General features: G+C 42.8%; 1 protein-coding gene across 1 annotated transcript; it reads right to left on the bottom strand.

The window, feature by feature from the left end:
- Positions 1–10,961: 10,961 nt before the first annotated feature.
- On the bottom strand, positions 10,962–13,433 carry LOC101483376 (tripartite motif-containing protein 16-like). The gene has a single exon (XM_014414607.4). The coding sequence runs from the start codon at positions 13,401–13,403 to the stop codon at positions 11,727–11,729; it is 1,677 nt and encodes a 558-aa protein (XP_014270093.3). The 5' UTR covers positions 13,404–13,433; the 3' UTR covers positions 10,962–11,726.

The following is a 13,433-nucleotide window of genomic DNA, read 5'->3' as shown; positions in this document are numbered from 1 at the left end:
GAAAAAATGGCTAATAACATAACTGAGAGGTTTTCAGGATTGAGTTCACTTGCTGATGAGACAGCCCTGGACAACTATTGCCAAAACAAGCATTTATGCCTGAATATCTCAGAAAGAAAGGAGGTTATTGTGAATTACATGAAGGTGGAGGAGCATTCATCTGCCAGTACTCATGAATAACTCAGCTGTGGAAACAGTGGACAGCTTTAAATACCTCTGAATATATAAAGACTTTATATGGGCAACTCATCCAACTGTTGTTAAAAAGAAAACCAACATCTTGGACCTCAAATTCTCAAAGGAACTTTAACCGCAACGCAAAAGTGTGCTCTCTATATTTATTTATTTATTTATTTATTTATTTATTTTAATTGAATCGCTTTACACAAATCATGGTCACAATATAAAATGAAAATGTTCCGATTATACATAAAACTCCACCCCAAAAAACCAAAAAAAACCAAACCAAAAAAACCCAAAAAGAAACCCCCCTCCCTCCCCACCCGAGGCTCATGTAAAGAGAAACAGAACAAAACAAAACAAAAAAAACAAAAAATGTATGTCACTCATCTGGAAAATACGTTTTTATATAGTCAATAAATGGGTTCCAAGTCGCAGAGAATTTTTGTTGTGATGAGAGAACTCTGTATCTAAGTTTTTCCAGTTTTTCCATTTCAGACACTTATCAAAGTGTCTGAAATGTAACATTCCAACTTCCCCCTTAGTGTGTTTGTTGGGCAGCTTAGATAATGTCACTTCAGAAAAGAATATAGCCCATATGGTTTTCACTGCCCTATGCATAGCCAAGAAAACAGTCCTCATGAAGTGGAAAAATAAAAATAATCTTAATTCTAACCAATATAGAAATTATCTATTAGATTACATTAGTCTTGATACAGCCTCTGCCACCACATCAGATCAATTGCTCTGGGCTCCTTTGATCAGCTCCATCACCTAGTGGGGGTGGGGGGGTCATAGTTTGGTCCCACCTTCACTGTTGTGATTGGTGTGGGGGTAGGGACAGGCTTAGGGCGTCGGGGGGTTCCCCGGAAGCATCTTCCTTGGGGGGCTCAACCCGGGGTGGCGGTCGTGTCCGGTTGGGGGCTCTTTTGGCTCTCGGGTGACTGTTTCCTCGTGGCTGCGTGCAGCGGGGCTAGGGGAGGGTCTGTGCTGACGGACGTGGGTTACTGACCTGGTAGCCTGTCTGCCCCTGGGTGGGTCCGGGATGGGCGTGAGGTTCTGGGGGCGCTCCGTCTCTGGGCTGGGGCCCTGGCCGGGCCTCGGGGCCTTGGGTCCTGGTTTGTGTGTTGCCGGGGTTGTGGGCGGGTGGGTGCATGGGGGCCCATCCCTGGCGCAGGGTGCCGCCGGTGCGTCGAGCCACCTGGGGGGCTCTTCAACTGGTGGGGGAGATTGACACACCTTGCAGGAGCTTTCCTCTCCTCAGGAACTCTCTGCAGGAGGGGGAGCTACAGGAGAGGTGGAGGAAGATCTCAGCCTGGGCGTCTATTGTCTCATGTAGTCTGGAAGGTGAGTGGATGATGGGGTGGGTGCAGTTTTCTCTGTGGTGGGGTTGGGTGGACTGTCCCAGGCTCTGTGGGGCCGGGGGGTGCTGCTGCGCTGGGCCCCGGTCTGGATGGGTGTTAGATTAAATAGTTAAACATTTGTCATTTTTATATTTACCATTAGTCCATTGTTTTAACTCTGTGAAAGGAATTCTTTCTTTCCTCCCATCCCCAGATTCTCGAGGTTCTGGGTGGGAGGTTGAAGTGTTTTATCACAGGAACGTCCTTTTGAAGATCTGTTTGATGTTTGGTAGAGCTTCCTACCCTTTGTATGGTTTCACTGTGTTATCTTTGGTAAACCATACATTGGGTGTGGGGGAAGACTACCCTCTTTATGACCAAGGATGTTGTTCCTGCTTTTAGGTTTTATGACCCTTTGATCAACACACACACACACACACACACACACACACACACACACACACACACACATTCTCACATAACACCCACACACACACACTTACATACAGTGCCTTGTCTTTGTAACCAAAGGGGGTTGCAGGGGGAGGTGTTTTGTAAACTATTGTTTGAAGTTTGTCAATAAAAGGCAGCGAGAGGAGGCCATCATCGGGGTTCATTGTCGTGCTGGACACAGATGAGGGGGCCTCCCTTGCGCAAGAAATCGATCGAACACTGTTGCCTTGCTTTTCTTTCATGGGAATAAGTCTTGGATACAGCGGGGTCTGAGTTTAGACCCAACAATGGGCCTGGGCCCCCTTTCCCTGGCGGGTCGCGGAGTATGGGAGTGCCTACTGGGGTCAGCGGGGGAGCTGGCCCCAGGGAGGGGTCACCTGCCCCTCCCTTCCTTCCCTCCCCATCTCCAGCTGCCTCCCTCTTCCCGCTCCACCACAACCACCCACACATGCAGGACCTTGGAGTAGGGGTATGTCACCAGGGTGCAGAGGAGGCTACCCGTCCCCCCCCCCCGTCCCCTTCTGGCTGCCTCTGCCTCAATTTTATCCCACAACTTAGACATTCACAATACTCACACTCTCATTACACATACATATAGGATCTTGGGGGTGGGCACGATACACGGACTCCAAATTACCATCAGGGTGTACACCTCACCCCTGACGTCGTTGCCCACCTCTCAATTTTAAATACACTTAGTCATTGAGGGTTAGCAGGAGGGACTATGCGCTTACCTGCTGCTCCTTGGCAGGTAGCTCCATGCCCTCCTGGGTTTTAATTGCACCTTAGAACACACATGCATCAACACTACAATGAGCGGGTGGAGGGAGGTTTGGAGTCTTCTCTCACCCCCATTCTCTGCGGCCTGCTGGAGCGGGGGGGCTAGGACTAGGAGGAGGAGTTGGCCATCCGACTGCGGTCTGGAGTGTGGGGCCTCCCTGCTGCTGCGGAGTCGGGGCGGTCTGCCTCTCCCCACCGCAGGGAAAAGGGTAACACCACCTGGGTCTGGGTGCAGTTCCCCCCTCCAGGGGCAAGGGTACCTAGACCCGGTTCGTAGAGTACGCTTGGGGAGTGTGATCGTGTGTACAGCGTCTCTTTATGTCTGTCTCCACGTTGGTTGAGTGTGGAGTAAGTGCATATGAGAGCATGAGGGTGGGAATGGATGTTTGTGTCTGTGTGTGCCTGTATGTCTGTGTCTATATGTCAGGTTGGGTATCAGACGCCACCTCTCTGGGGACATCTCAGGCCCTCCAAGGTTTGGAGGCCTATCTCCACCCACCACCACTTCCCCTGCCAGTGGCGGACTCCTTCAGGTTTCGGTGCGTTGGTGGTTCTTTGTGCTTTGGGGTGGGCGTCCGGGTACACACCGGCTCACTCCTTGGCGGCCGCTTATCGGGGCCTGGAGCCTGGGGCTTGCTCGGGCCACTTCGGAGGTGGGGTGCCCCCGGCCTCTCGGCCTGGGGCTCGGTCACTCAGGCACGGCTGGCTGCCGGCGGAGCTCACGGGCGTGTCTCTGCAACTCCCCCTGGCTTCTGCTCCGCGGCTGCTGAGTGAACCCTCATCTGGGACTCTCCTCAGCTCTTTCTGGGACAGTGGCGCGGCTGCCCCTCTGTTGGTCTTCCTTGGTCTCTTGTGTTCTGGGAGCCTCTGGATGTCTGGAGTTTTGATCTCCTCCATACCTGCTTCATACCCTGGTGGACGGGGCTGTGGCCCCCCCACACCCCCTAGCAGATCGTTACATGGAGAAACCTTTGGAATGCAAGCATGCTGATCCACACAGGTATGCACACGGGTGTACACATGGGTATTCACAGACGCGGACTACAGCTTTCTTGGCTGCTGCCTCAAAGCACATTGTGCGCTGTCTATCTTGCGTGCTACACAATATTGTTTATTATTTAGTATCTACTGATATCTACTGCTAGCTAGTTTATTGTGATGGTGCTGTTTTTTTTATTATGTTGCTCTTTGTTGTTTGCTTTCTCTTCTGTTTTTTTTCTCCATACAGGTGACCCAGGTGTTTTGTTTTTTTGTTTGTTTGTTTTTTTTCTTTCTTCCCCCCCCCCTTCTCACCGTCTCTTCTCCCCTTTGGTTTTCTTTCTCTCCCTCTCTTTCTTTCATTCTTTCTCCCTGTCCTATCCACCAGTCATGTCTGTCCCGTTTGTAGCAACTGAAAATAAAATAAATTCATAATTATAATAAAGGTCAATCAAATGGACCAATATGGCAAGGCCATGATGATCCACTTGGTAAAATAAATCCGCTTGGCATCTTTCTTGGCCTTAAGACAACAATTCTGATGGCTAAAGATCCAAACGGGACATACAAAAAAAAAAAAAAGTTTTTCCAGTGGTAAAAAGAAAAGCACCTCCTTTAGCCATTGTATACATGAAGGAGCCTTATCAGACTTCCAGTGGAATAGAATAAGTCTGCGGGCAAGCAATGTAGCAAATGCTATGGCATTTTCCTGAGATTTACTAATTTCATATTGAGGTGGCATAACTCCAAAAATGCCAATGCGGAAATCAAGCACTAAATTTTGCGCACTGATGTGAGATGATACTTTGAAATATTTCCCCAGTAATTAGCCAGGTTCGGACAAGACCACATCATGCGACCCTCATTTGCTGGATTATGTCCACACCTGGGACAGGCAGGATCGGCTTCTGGGAAAAATTTTGAAAGCCTCTCTCTTGTATAATGAAGACGATGAAGAATTTTAGACTGAATTAAACCATGGCGAATGCAAAGGGAGGAAGTATGTATACGATTCAAACAACATCTCCACTCATCATCAGATAAATCCACCCCAATGTCTTTTTCCCAATTATTTTTAGTTTTTTTTTCCAAGTAATAGGCCTTAAGCTCTGTACCAGTTTGGAGATTCGCCTTTTGCCAAAAGGATCCATTTCCAAAATAGTATCCACTTGATTTTTAGGAGGTAGGTAGGGGAAAGAAGGAAACAATGTTTTTGCAAAACTTCATATTTGCAGATATCTAAACACATGTGAGGTTGGTATATTGTAATCTCTCATCAAAGCGTCAAAGGTGTTAAAAGTTTCTCCTGAAAATAAATTGTTAAAAAAACTTCAAACCATTATTGTGCCAAATTTGGAATGCTTTATCTGAAATGGATGGCAAAAAAGGGTTAAAAGCAACAGGAAAAAAATTACTAACCTGTTGCAAACAGAAGTGCCTTCTGAATTGAAGCCATATTTTTATAGATGTTCTTACAACTGGATTTGTTATTTTCTGTTTTTGATTTAGAGCTAGGGATGAGGTTAAGAGGGGAAGTGGATTAGACATCAGTTCCATTTTTACCCAAGCCTCACCCTCGCTATTTTCATAAACATATTTCCAGTGCAATAATTTGGTGATATTAGCCGCCCAGTATTAAAATCTAAAATTTGGCAACCCTAGCCCACCAGCCTCTTTTGGTACTTCCAAAAATGTTTTTTCCATTCTGGGATTTGAATTTTTCCAAATAAATGTTGCTATTAACCTATCTAAATCTTTGAAACTTGATTTGGTTATGAAAACAGGAACCATTTGGAAAACATAGAGAAATCTTGGTATTTTAACTATATTTATTCTGCCTGCTAATGAGATTGGAAGTGTTGCCCATTTTTTAAAATCTTGTGATGTTTGTTCTAACAAAGTGCAGTTTACAAACCGGGAGCAACCAGGGGAGGCAGTATCAGTTCCTTAGCACCAGCCGGATAAGCAGCTGAGGATCGCCCTAGCCAGCCACGGAAGCTGGAGTGCAAATAATACTCCAGAAAGGGCTCAAAGTAAAACCCAAAGCTCCAACGAGGTGAGGCGAGTCAAAGCAGCAGGAGTAAAACAATACAGCCAACAAAACGGAACACAAGGAATCATGCGCTTTGGCCATCAAAGCGCATGATTCCTTGTTTCACACCATTTTCATACTCGTGAAATATTCTATGAGCCTGCTTCAGTCCAGTCCCATCAACATAGAAATGTTCCACCCTACAAACTGACTGTGAAAGTGCCGTGGTTCTTGATGTCAGATGGTCCAGTCTGAGTATTTCAGAAACTTGCTGATCTATTGGATTTTCTAGCACAACCATATCTAAGATCTACAGAGAATGGTCTAAAAAAAGTCTACTAAGCTGAAGATTTCTGGGAGAAATTTTTTTGTTGATGTTAGAGGTCAGAGGAGAATGGCCAGAGTACTTTGAGCAGTTTTGAAGGCAAAAATGACTCAAATAACCACTTGTTACAAACCAAGGTATGCAGAAGAGGAGATTAAAAATTCCAAAGAAGAATAAAAAATACAGATTTTTTTGTTCAAAAGTCAAACTTTTTAGTGAGTCTGGATGTCCATCCATCTTCATCCGCTTTATCCGTTCTAAGGGTCAAATGGTGGAGAGTCCCAGATTTAAACCCAGTGGGAGTTTCCCCCAAAGAGGGACAAAGGACCCCCTGATGATCCTCTACCTAATCACATAAGCCAAGGTGTGAAAGCGTGTGTGGGTCACAATCAGCCACAATCCACAATCTCCACCATTTGACCTTAGAACTGAAGAAGCTTCTCGGATGAGAGGTGAAACGTCTTCAAGCAACTCAAAGAAGTCCAGACGCTTTTCTTTCCAAGCTTCTTAGACTAACTAACAGATAAAATAAATCCAGTTACCAGTACAAAAGTATTGGGCAACCCCTTATTTCTTTATATTGCACTTTCAAGGAGCCAAGTGTTACGGTCCTGGGCCTGTGGCCCAGTGTTTTGATTTTGTATTGTGGTTTATTAGTCTGTTTTCCTTTCGGTTCATGGTTTATGACTATTGGCGTTTTGGTCGTGGAGATGACGACCAACCTTCACCTGCATTGGCCCAAAGCAGTCGATGCCTGTTGAGAAGAAGGCTGGCTGATGTAATCGTAGGCATGCAAGGGGAAGGTCAGCCATCTTTGGGTTGACAGGTTGGGCTCTCCATTTTTGGCACTCAGGGCAGGAGCGCTGTTCACTTCTTATGGCTTCATGGCCACGAAGAATCCAGTATTTCCTTCTCAATTCTGCAAACAATCTCTCTCCTCCTGGGTGTTTCAAATCACTGTCAACCTGTCGGATGAGTAGTCTGGTGACTGGATGTTTAGGGTCCAATACTACTGGATGTATCACAGCAGCTTCCAAATCATGGCACCGTCTCAGACGACCACCTACTCTTATGAGTTGAAGTGACTTATCAAATTCCAGGTCTAGGCAAAACAGACGGCTGGATGAGTGAACTGGTTTCCCAGTGGTCAGGCATTGCATCTCATCTGGGAAACTGTCTTTCTGAGCAGCTCTCAGCAGAATAAGCTCAGCCTCCTTGTAGTTCTCTGATGTGAGATTGTCACCAGCCGCCCCATGAAGGCACCTGGCTGTTTCTTCCAAAAACTCGCTAAAACTGGTAAACTGCTGTGCATCAGGCAGAGATAGAGTCAGTAGACACAGCTAAGCAAGTTATTGGTTTACTCTGCTCCTCAGCAAAGTCTGTACTGTACAATTCACTAATTACTAGTGCTGTCAAAATTAACGCGTTAACACAAATTAATCCGCCATCACTGTCAACACGATTCAATTTGTTTTAAACGCAATTAGCGCATCTGGATTGCAGAATGACTCAAAATCCCTGACATTTTTCCGTCAACGCATTTTGGGCAGTTTGTCCAAGTAGACTTACCTTCGCACCTGCGCAAATGGGCAGTTGATCTGGTAGTGATGGGCAGCTGAACCAATCAACTCAATATGGAAGATGATAAACACACATTGGCCCTCTGAGTTGGAAATTTGAGTATTAAAAAAATAACAAGACAGAACAGTCGACCGACATAAAGTATTATGCACGTTGTGCAAGAAGGAATTTTCTTTTCACCGAACCACTTCCAGCTTAAAATATCACATTGGCGTGAAGCAAACGTTACTCGGGGATGCTGCTAGTACTTTGGCTAACACGTCACCCAGCTTGCGACAAACCACTCATGGAGCATCGGGCACTCAGTAAGTGTACCTCGGCCATATTGACTGACACAATTGCCAAGTGAATTGCAACAAACTGCAGACCTATTAATGTCGTTGAGAACACTTGCTTTACATAGCTTTGGTTTCTCGTTTCAAGGACTTGAAATGCCTCCCCAAGAGTGACAGAGAGAGCGGATAAATATTTACAGAGTTTTTGTTAACATGAATGTTCAAGAAGTTCAATAAACATGTTAAGTGCATATATTTTCCCTTTTTTCTCGAGTCTGTTTGCTCATGCAAAACGAATAGACTAATATAGAATAAAAATGAATGATATTTAATCCTAATTCATCAAAATGTATCCACATTAACCCTGTGATTAATTTGATGAAACATTTTCATTGTTTGGCAGCACTAATATATATTATATATTAGTGTATACTTACCTATTAGAATATAGGTTTTTTTAAAGTTGTATTTCACAGGACAGAACCTGTGTTAAAAGACTTAAAAAAACTATTCATTTTTTTTTTATAATTTAAGCATACATTCTTTGTGTTTATTCTGCATTCACTTAATTATTTTGCATAAATGTCAGTTACAACCTTAAATACAAAGTTGAAAAAATGTAATTGCAACCAGGCTATCAAGTAGTTGCGATTAATCACGATTAATTTCAGAAAATTTTGGGATTAATTGGTAATTTTTTTTAAATCTATTGATAGCACTACTAATCACATTAACTCATTTTCTCTAAACACCGCGTCTCTGTGGCTTTCAAACCCCAAAACGGGCTGCACCAAAAACTGGTCCACCCATAGAATTGGGTCTCACAGCACAAGCAGAGTAATATAGTGTACACTGTTAAGTGCCAGGAGGATTGCCGTGATTTATACGTGGTAATTAATGGTCATTAATCGGTGGTCATTGATCAATGGTCATGACAGTTTGCATATTAGTGATTATGAAACTGACCTCACAGCCCATTGTTCGTCAGTGGTCCTAGTTTCAGTCATTATTCAAATATACTGTTTATAAGGTTCGGGAAACCTGCAGTCAGCTGAGACTGAAGAAGTCACTTGGATGAGCGATGAAACGTTTCTCCTACTGAAAATGCCACGTCCAGATGAACAGAATCAACTTTATGGGACTGTTCAAATATTCTTTTTTAAAAGAATCTACCAAGTCTTCTAAATTAGTTTAATCATTTTATTCATTTTAGGTATTCACATACTCCATATAAAGACAGAAAATAGTGAATAGGTTGTAAAGACTGAGCTAAGAACAAATATAGACCATATATGTTTTACATTTTTAGTTACAAAAATAAGAAAATTCAAATTGGCTCAAAAATAAATATTTAGCAACAATAATAGAGCATTTTAACTTCTTTTCCTTCATCTCAGTGCAGACACCACGCAATTTACACTGATCTTTTGCTGCCCTCTGCTGTTTGGGCAACCTTGTTAATCTGTAAATCCAATAAACACTTCTCAAATATCACTGTGTGTGTCTCCTATATGATATATTTAACTGACATTTTTGTATTGAAACAACCAACGATTTATACAGGAAAATAATGGCTATTAACAAGGATGCCCAAACTTTTGCATCCCACTGTAACTCTTACAGTACTAAACCTTTTCTCATCTGTGATAATATAGAGCCCAAACAGACAGGACATGCACAATGTCACCTTCAGTGTCAGTCACACTGAATAAAAACTAGTATAAAGGTAAAAATGCACATCCCATTAGTGCAGAGGTCTACAGTGACTGCAGACAAGGTGCTCTGATTGTTGCAGAATCTACAATATGTGCTTATGCTCTATTAACTGTAATTCAGTATCTCTAAACTGTGTGTATTACAAATAGTTTTCATTCATTTCTAAAAAAAACAAAAAAAACAAACACATGTAACTGTCAAGCTGGCACTAATTTTATTTATTAACATGACCTGGGAGAAGGAATGTTTTTCTATGTGTGTTTTGCTAAATAATTTGATGCCCTGTCAGTATTTTTCATTTTAATTGTATGTAATTGTTAACCATATTTTTTTAGTGCTGTGTTTCCAGTTTTATGATCTTTATTCAAATAAGTGGTAAATATTAAAGTAACAGTGAGTTTTATAATATAGCATTTTCATCAGTTATAAGTACAACAATTGTGTTTATATGTTTTAACAATAAATAGGGGGACAGAAATCAAGTGACTAAGTTTGAAAACTAAGTTGTTGTTGTTTGTTTATTGTGTTTTTGTTTTTTGTTTTTTCCCCCCACCATCTTCTATATACTACGATCTAGGGACCTTCAGAATGATACAAAAAGTATTCAGTCACGTGGTTGAAGATTCTATTGTGTCATACATAATGTTTTCTGACCAAACAGCTTCAGACGCCATTTTTCAGAAGCACAAGAGATCAGAACCAGCTCAGCAACAAAGACAAGTGGGAATGGGAAATTAAAGGAAAAGGCTTTTTATTAAGTTGTTTGTGTACCATGTGCCTTTAGAATAGCTCCAGTGTTTCATGATATTGATTCTGCAAGTGTCTGAAACTCTAAAGGAGAAATGAACACAGTTCTATAAAAACAACAACAAAAAAATACTTCATTTTGTGTTCTGATTATGGTGGTGAGAACATTTTCTTCAGTCCAAAATCTGCCAGAGGTGTGCTGCTGGGTTGAGATTTGTGATTGCCAAAGCATATGATTAACATCATTTTCTTAGTCCTCAAATGTTCAGTGACCCCACTTCAGTCCAGTCCCATCACAGTAGAAATAATTTTACTTTACAAAAGGTGAAGTGGAAAAAGGTGTGGTTATTGATTTCACATGGGCTGGTCAGAAACTTGCTGATCTACTGGGAGTTTCCCGCACAACCTGTCAGGGCAGGACACACAACTCCAAAGCACAAAGTAAAACTCAAAATAGCTTTGTAGTTGAACAATAGTGTTAAGCCTGGGCGGGCCAGTGTGTTTGCAGTGTGGACCCAAAAGCAGACACGGGAGAGAAAACAAAAGGCGAGTCATTTATTAGGCTGAATCCACAAACAGAAAACAAGGCAAAGCAAGCTGGAGAAAAACTAAACTGAAATCTAAACTGGGATAACTTAAAATTAGCTATCAAAACTGTGACAAGACAACATGAACAGAAGCATAAAAGAAACCTGAGACCTGGAATAACATAATGCAAGACAAACAGACAACCCGACAGAGGGAGACAACAACAGAGAGGCTGAGACAATATATATATACATACACGTTGACGAGGGCACAAGAAACAGGTGGGAAAACAGCTGAAATTAATCACATGCTAAAGTAAAAGAAAAGATCACAGAATAGCTAATATTTTTGTGTATGTACAAAATAAAAACAGAAAGGTTAGGTCTTCTAAACAGATAAAATGTAATTATGCATTTCTTTCCTAACGTACAAAGTGATGATAAATTCTGTGTGATAAAGGAAACAATCCTAATTTCACTGTTAAGGCCCATGAAGTGGAAGACACGATATACAAATACATCAATACAAATATTCCCTAAATATTTAGAGCAAAGAAAAGTTTACATTTTCATGTGGTGAAGCATTTTTGTTAATAAAAAACATCATGAGCAATGATAGGCTCCATGGCTAGATATACAAAGGAAAGAAGACCACCTAACAAAACTAGAATGTATCACCCATAATGGTTGACTGAGAGCTGAACTCTATGCAGTGTAGAAATTGGCAAAAATGATGGAGAGAAAATAAAATGCAGACTTTAAACCCACAACAATATGAAAGAGTTCAGTCTATTTTGGTTTATTGAACTCAGCAAAATCTCCATAACTGTTGTAAAACCTTACTCCAGCGTAGAGCGGCTGAGTGAATGTGGTCTGGACTCTGTGGAGGAGACTCACGGTTTTGGAGACACTGTAGAAGGACAAAATACCTGCTCTGTGATCCAGATACACTCCTACTCTGGAGGACCCAACATCTGAAATGGGAGTTTCAGTGTTGTTATGGCAAAATGTATAACAGTTTTTGGAACAATGTAATGCCCAAGATTTGTCATTATGCCCAAATCCACATTTATTTCCACACTTTGCTCTGCAGATGTACTTGTATGCGACTGCTACATAAACTCGCCCTTTCCTCTCCACCTCCCAGTAACAACGTCCAGCCAGACTCTGTTCACTCAGGACCTGCCACCATCCAGTAAATCTGTCTGGATGATCCAAAAAGGACTGTTGATGATTCATTAAAGTTACTCGTCTGTTCCCCTCTGATAATAACAGCTGTGTGTGTGCTGTGTTTGGATCCAGTGTGATTTTGCATAAATATTTTAAGAATCCAGCTCTGGTCTTTGGCTCTGGTGGATCTGACAGTGAAACATCCACTTCAGTGACTGTCAGTGAGATGTTTGTCCATTCCTCTCTCAGAATGTCCTGTAGTTTATCTCTGACCTCTGACACAGCTGCTGTCACATCCTCAAAGTAGCTCAGAGGACGGATATTGATGCTGGATGAGTCTGTAGACTCACTGAGTGCTGACAGTGAGGGGTAGTTGTGTAGAAACTGGATGTGATCCTCTGTGTGTGAGAGCTGCTTCAGCTCAGCATCTTTCCTCTTCAGCTCAGTGATCTCCTGCTCCAGCTTCTCCTGAAGCTCTTTGACTCGACTCACTTCAGTTTCCTGCTGGGATCTGATCTGCTGCTTCACATCAGAGCTTCTTTTCTGGATGAGATGGATCAGCTCAGTGAAGATCTTCTCACTGTGCTCCACTGTTTGATCAGCAGACTGATTGATGGCCTCCACCTCCTGTTGAAGCAGCTTCACATCTTTCTCTCTGTCCTGGATTCTCTGCTGGATGTTTTGTCGACTCACCTCCAGCTCTCTCTGCCTCTCAGTCCTTTCTGCTGCAGCTGAGACTGTGTCGTGGCCTTTATGTTCATCCACAGAGCAGAGATAACAGATACTCTGCTGATCAGTACGGCAGAACATCTTCATCACCTCATCATGACGAGAGCAGATGTTCTCCTGAAGCTTCTTGGAGGGCTCCACCAGCTTGTGTTTCTTTAATGGAGCCACATCATAATGAGGCTGAAGGTGTTTCTCACAGTAAGAGACCAAACACACTAGACAAGATTTCACAGCTTTTAGCTTTATGCCAGTGCAGACATCACAGGCCACATCTTCAGGTCCAGCATAGCAGTGATCAGTAGGAGCAGCTTGGAGTCCAGTCTTCTTCAGCTGCTCCACTAAAACTGCTAACATGGTGTTTTTCACCAGGACAGGCCTCGCTGTGAAAGTCTGTCTGCACTGAGGGCAGCTGTAGCTTTTCTTCTTTTCCTCTCCATCCCAAAAGCCATTAATACAGTTCATGCAGTAGTTGTGTCCACAGGGAATAGTCACTGGCTCCTTCAGAAGATCCAAACAGATCGAACAAGAGAAAGTTTCTTGGTCCAGCTGAACTCCTTTCTGCGCCATTTCTCCTCTCAGTATCAGTGACTGTGTGAG

Source organism: Maylandia zebra, linkage group LG18 (genome assembly GCF_041146795.1).
Source record: "Maylandia zebra isolate NMK-2024a linkage group LG18, Mzebra_GT3a, whole genome shotgun sequence".
Lineage (NCBI taxonomy): Eukaryota > Metazoa > Chordata > Actinopteri > Cichliformes > Cichlidae > Maylandia > Maylandia zebra.
This window is presented reverse-complemented; position numbering and strand designations above follow the sequence as displayed.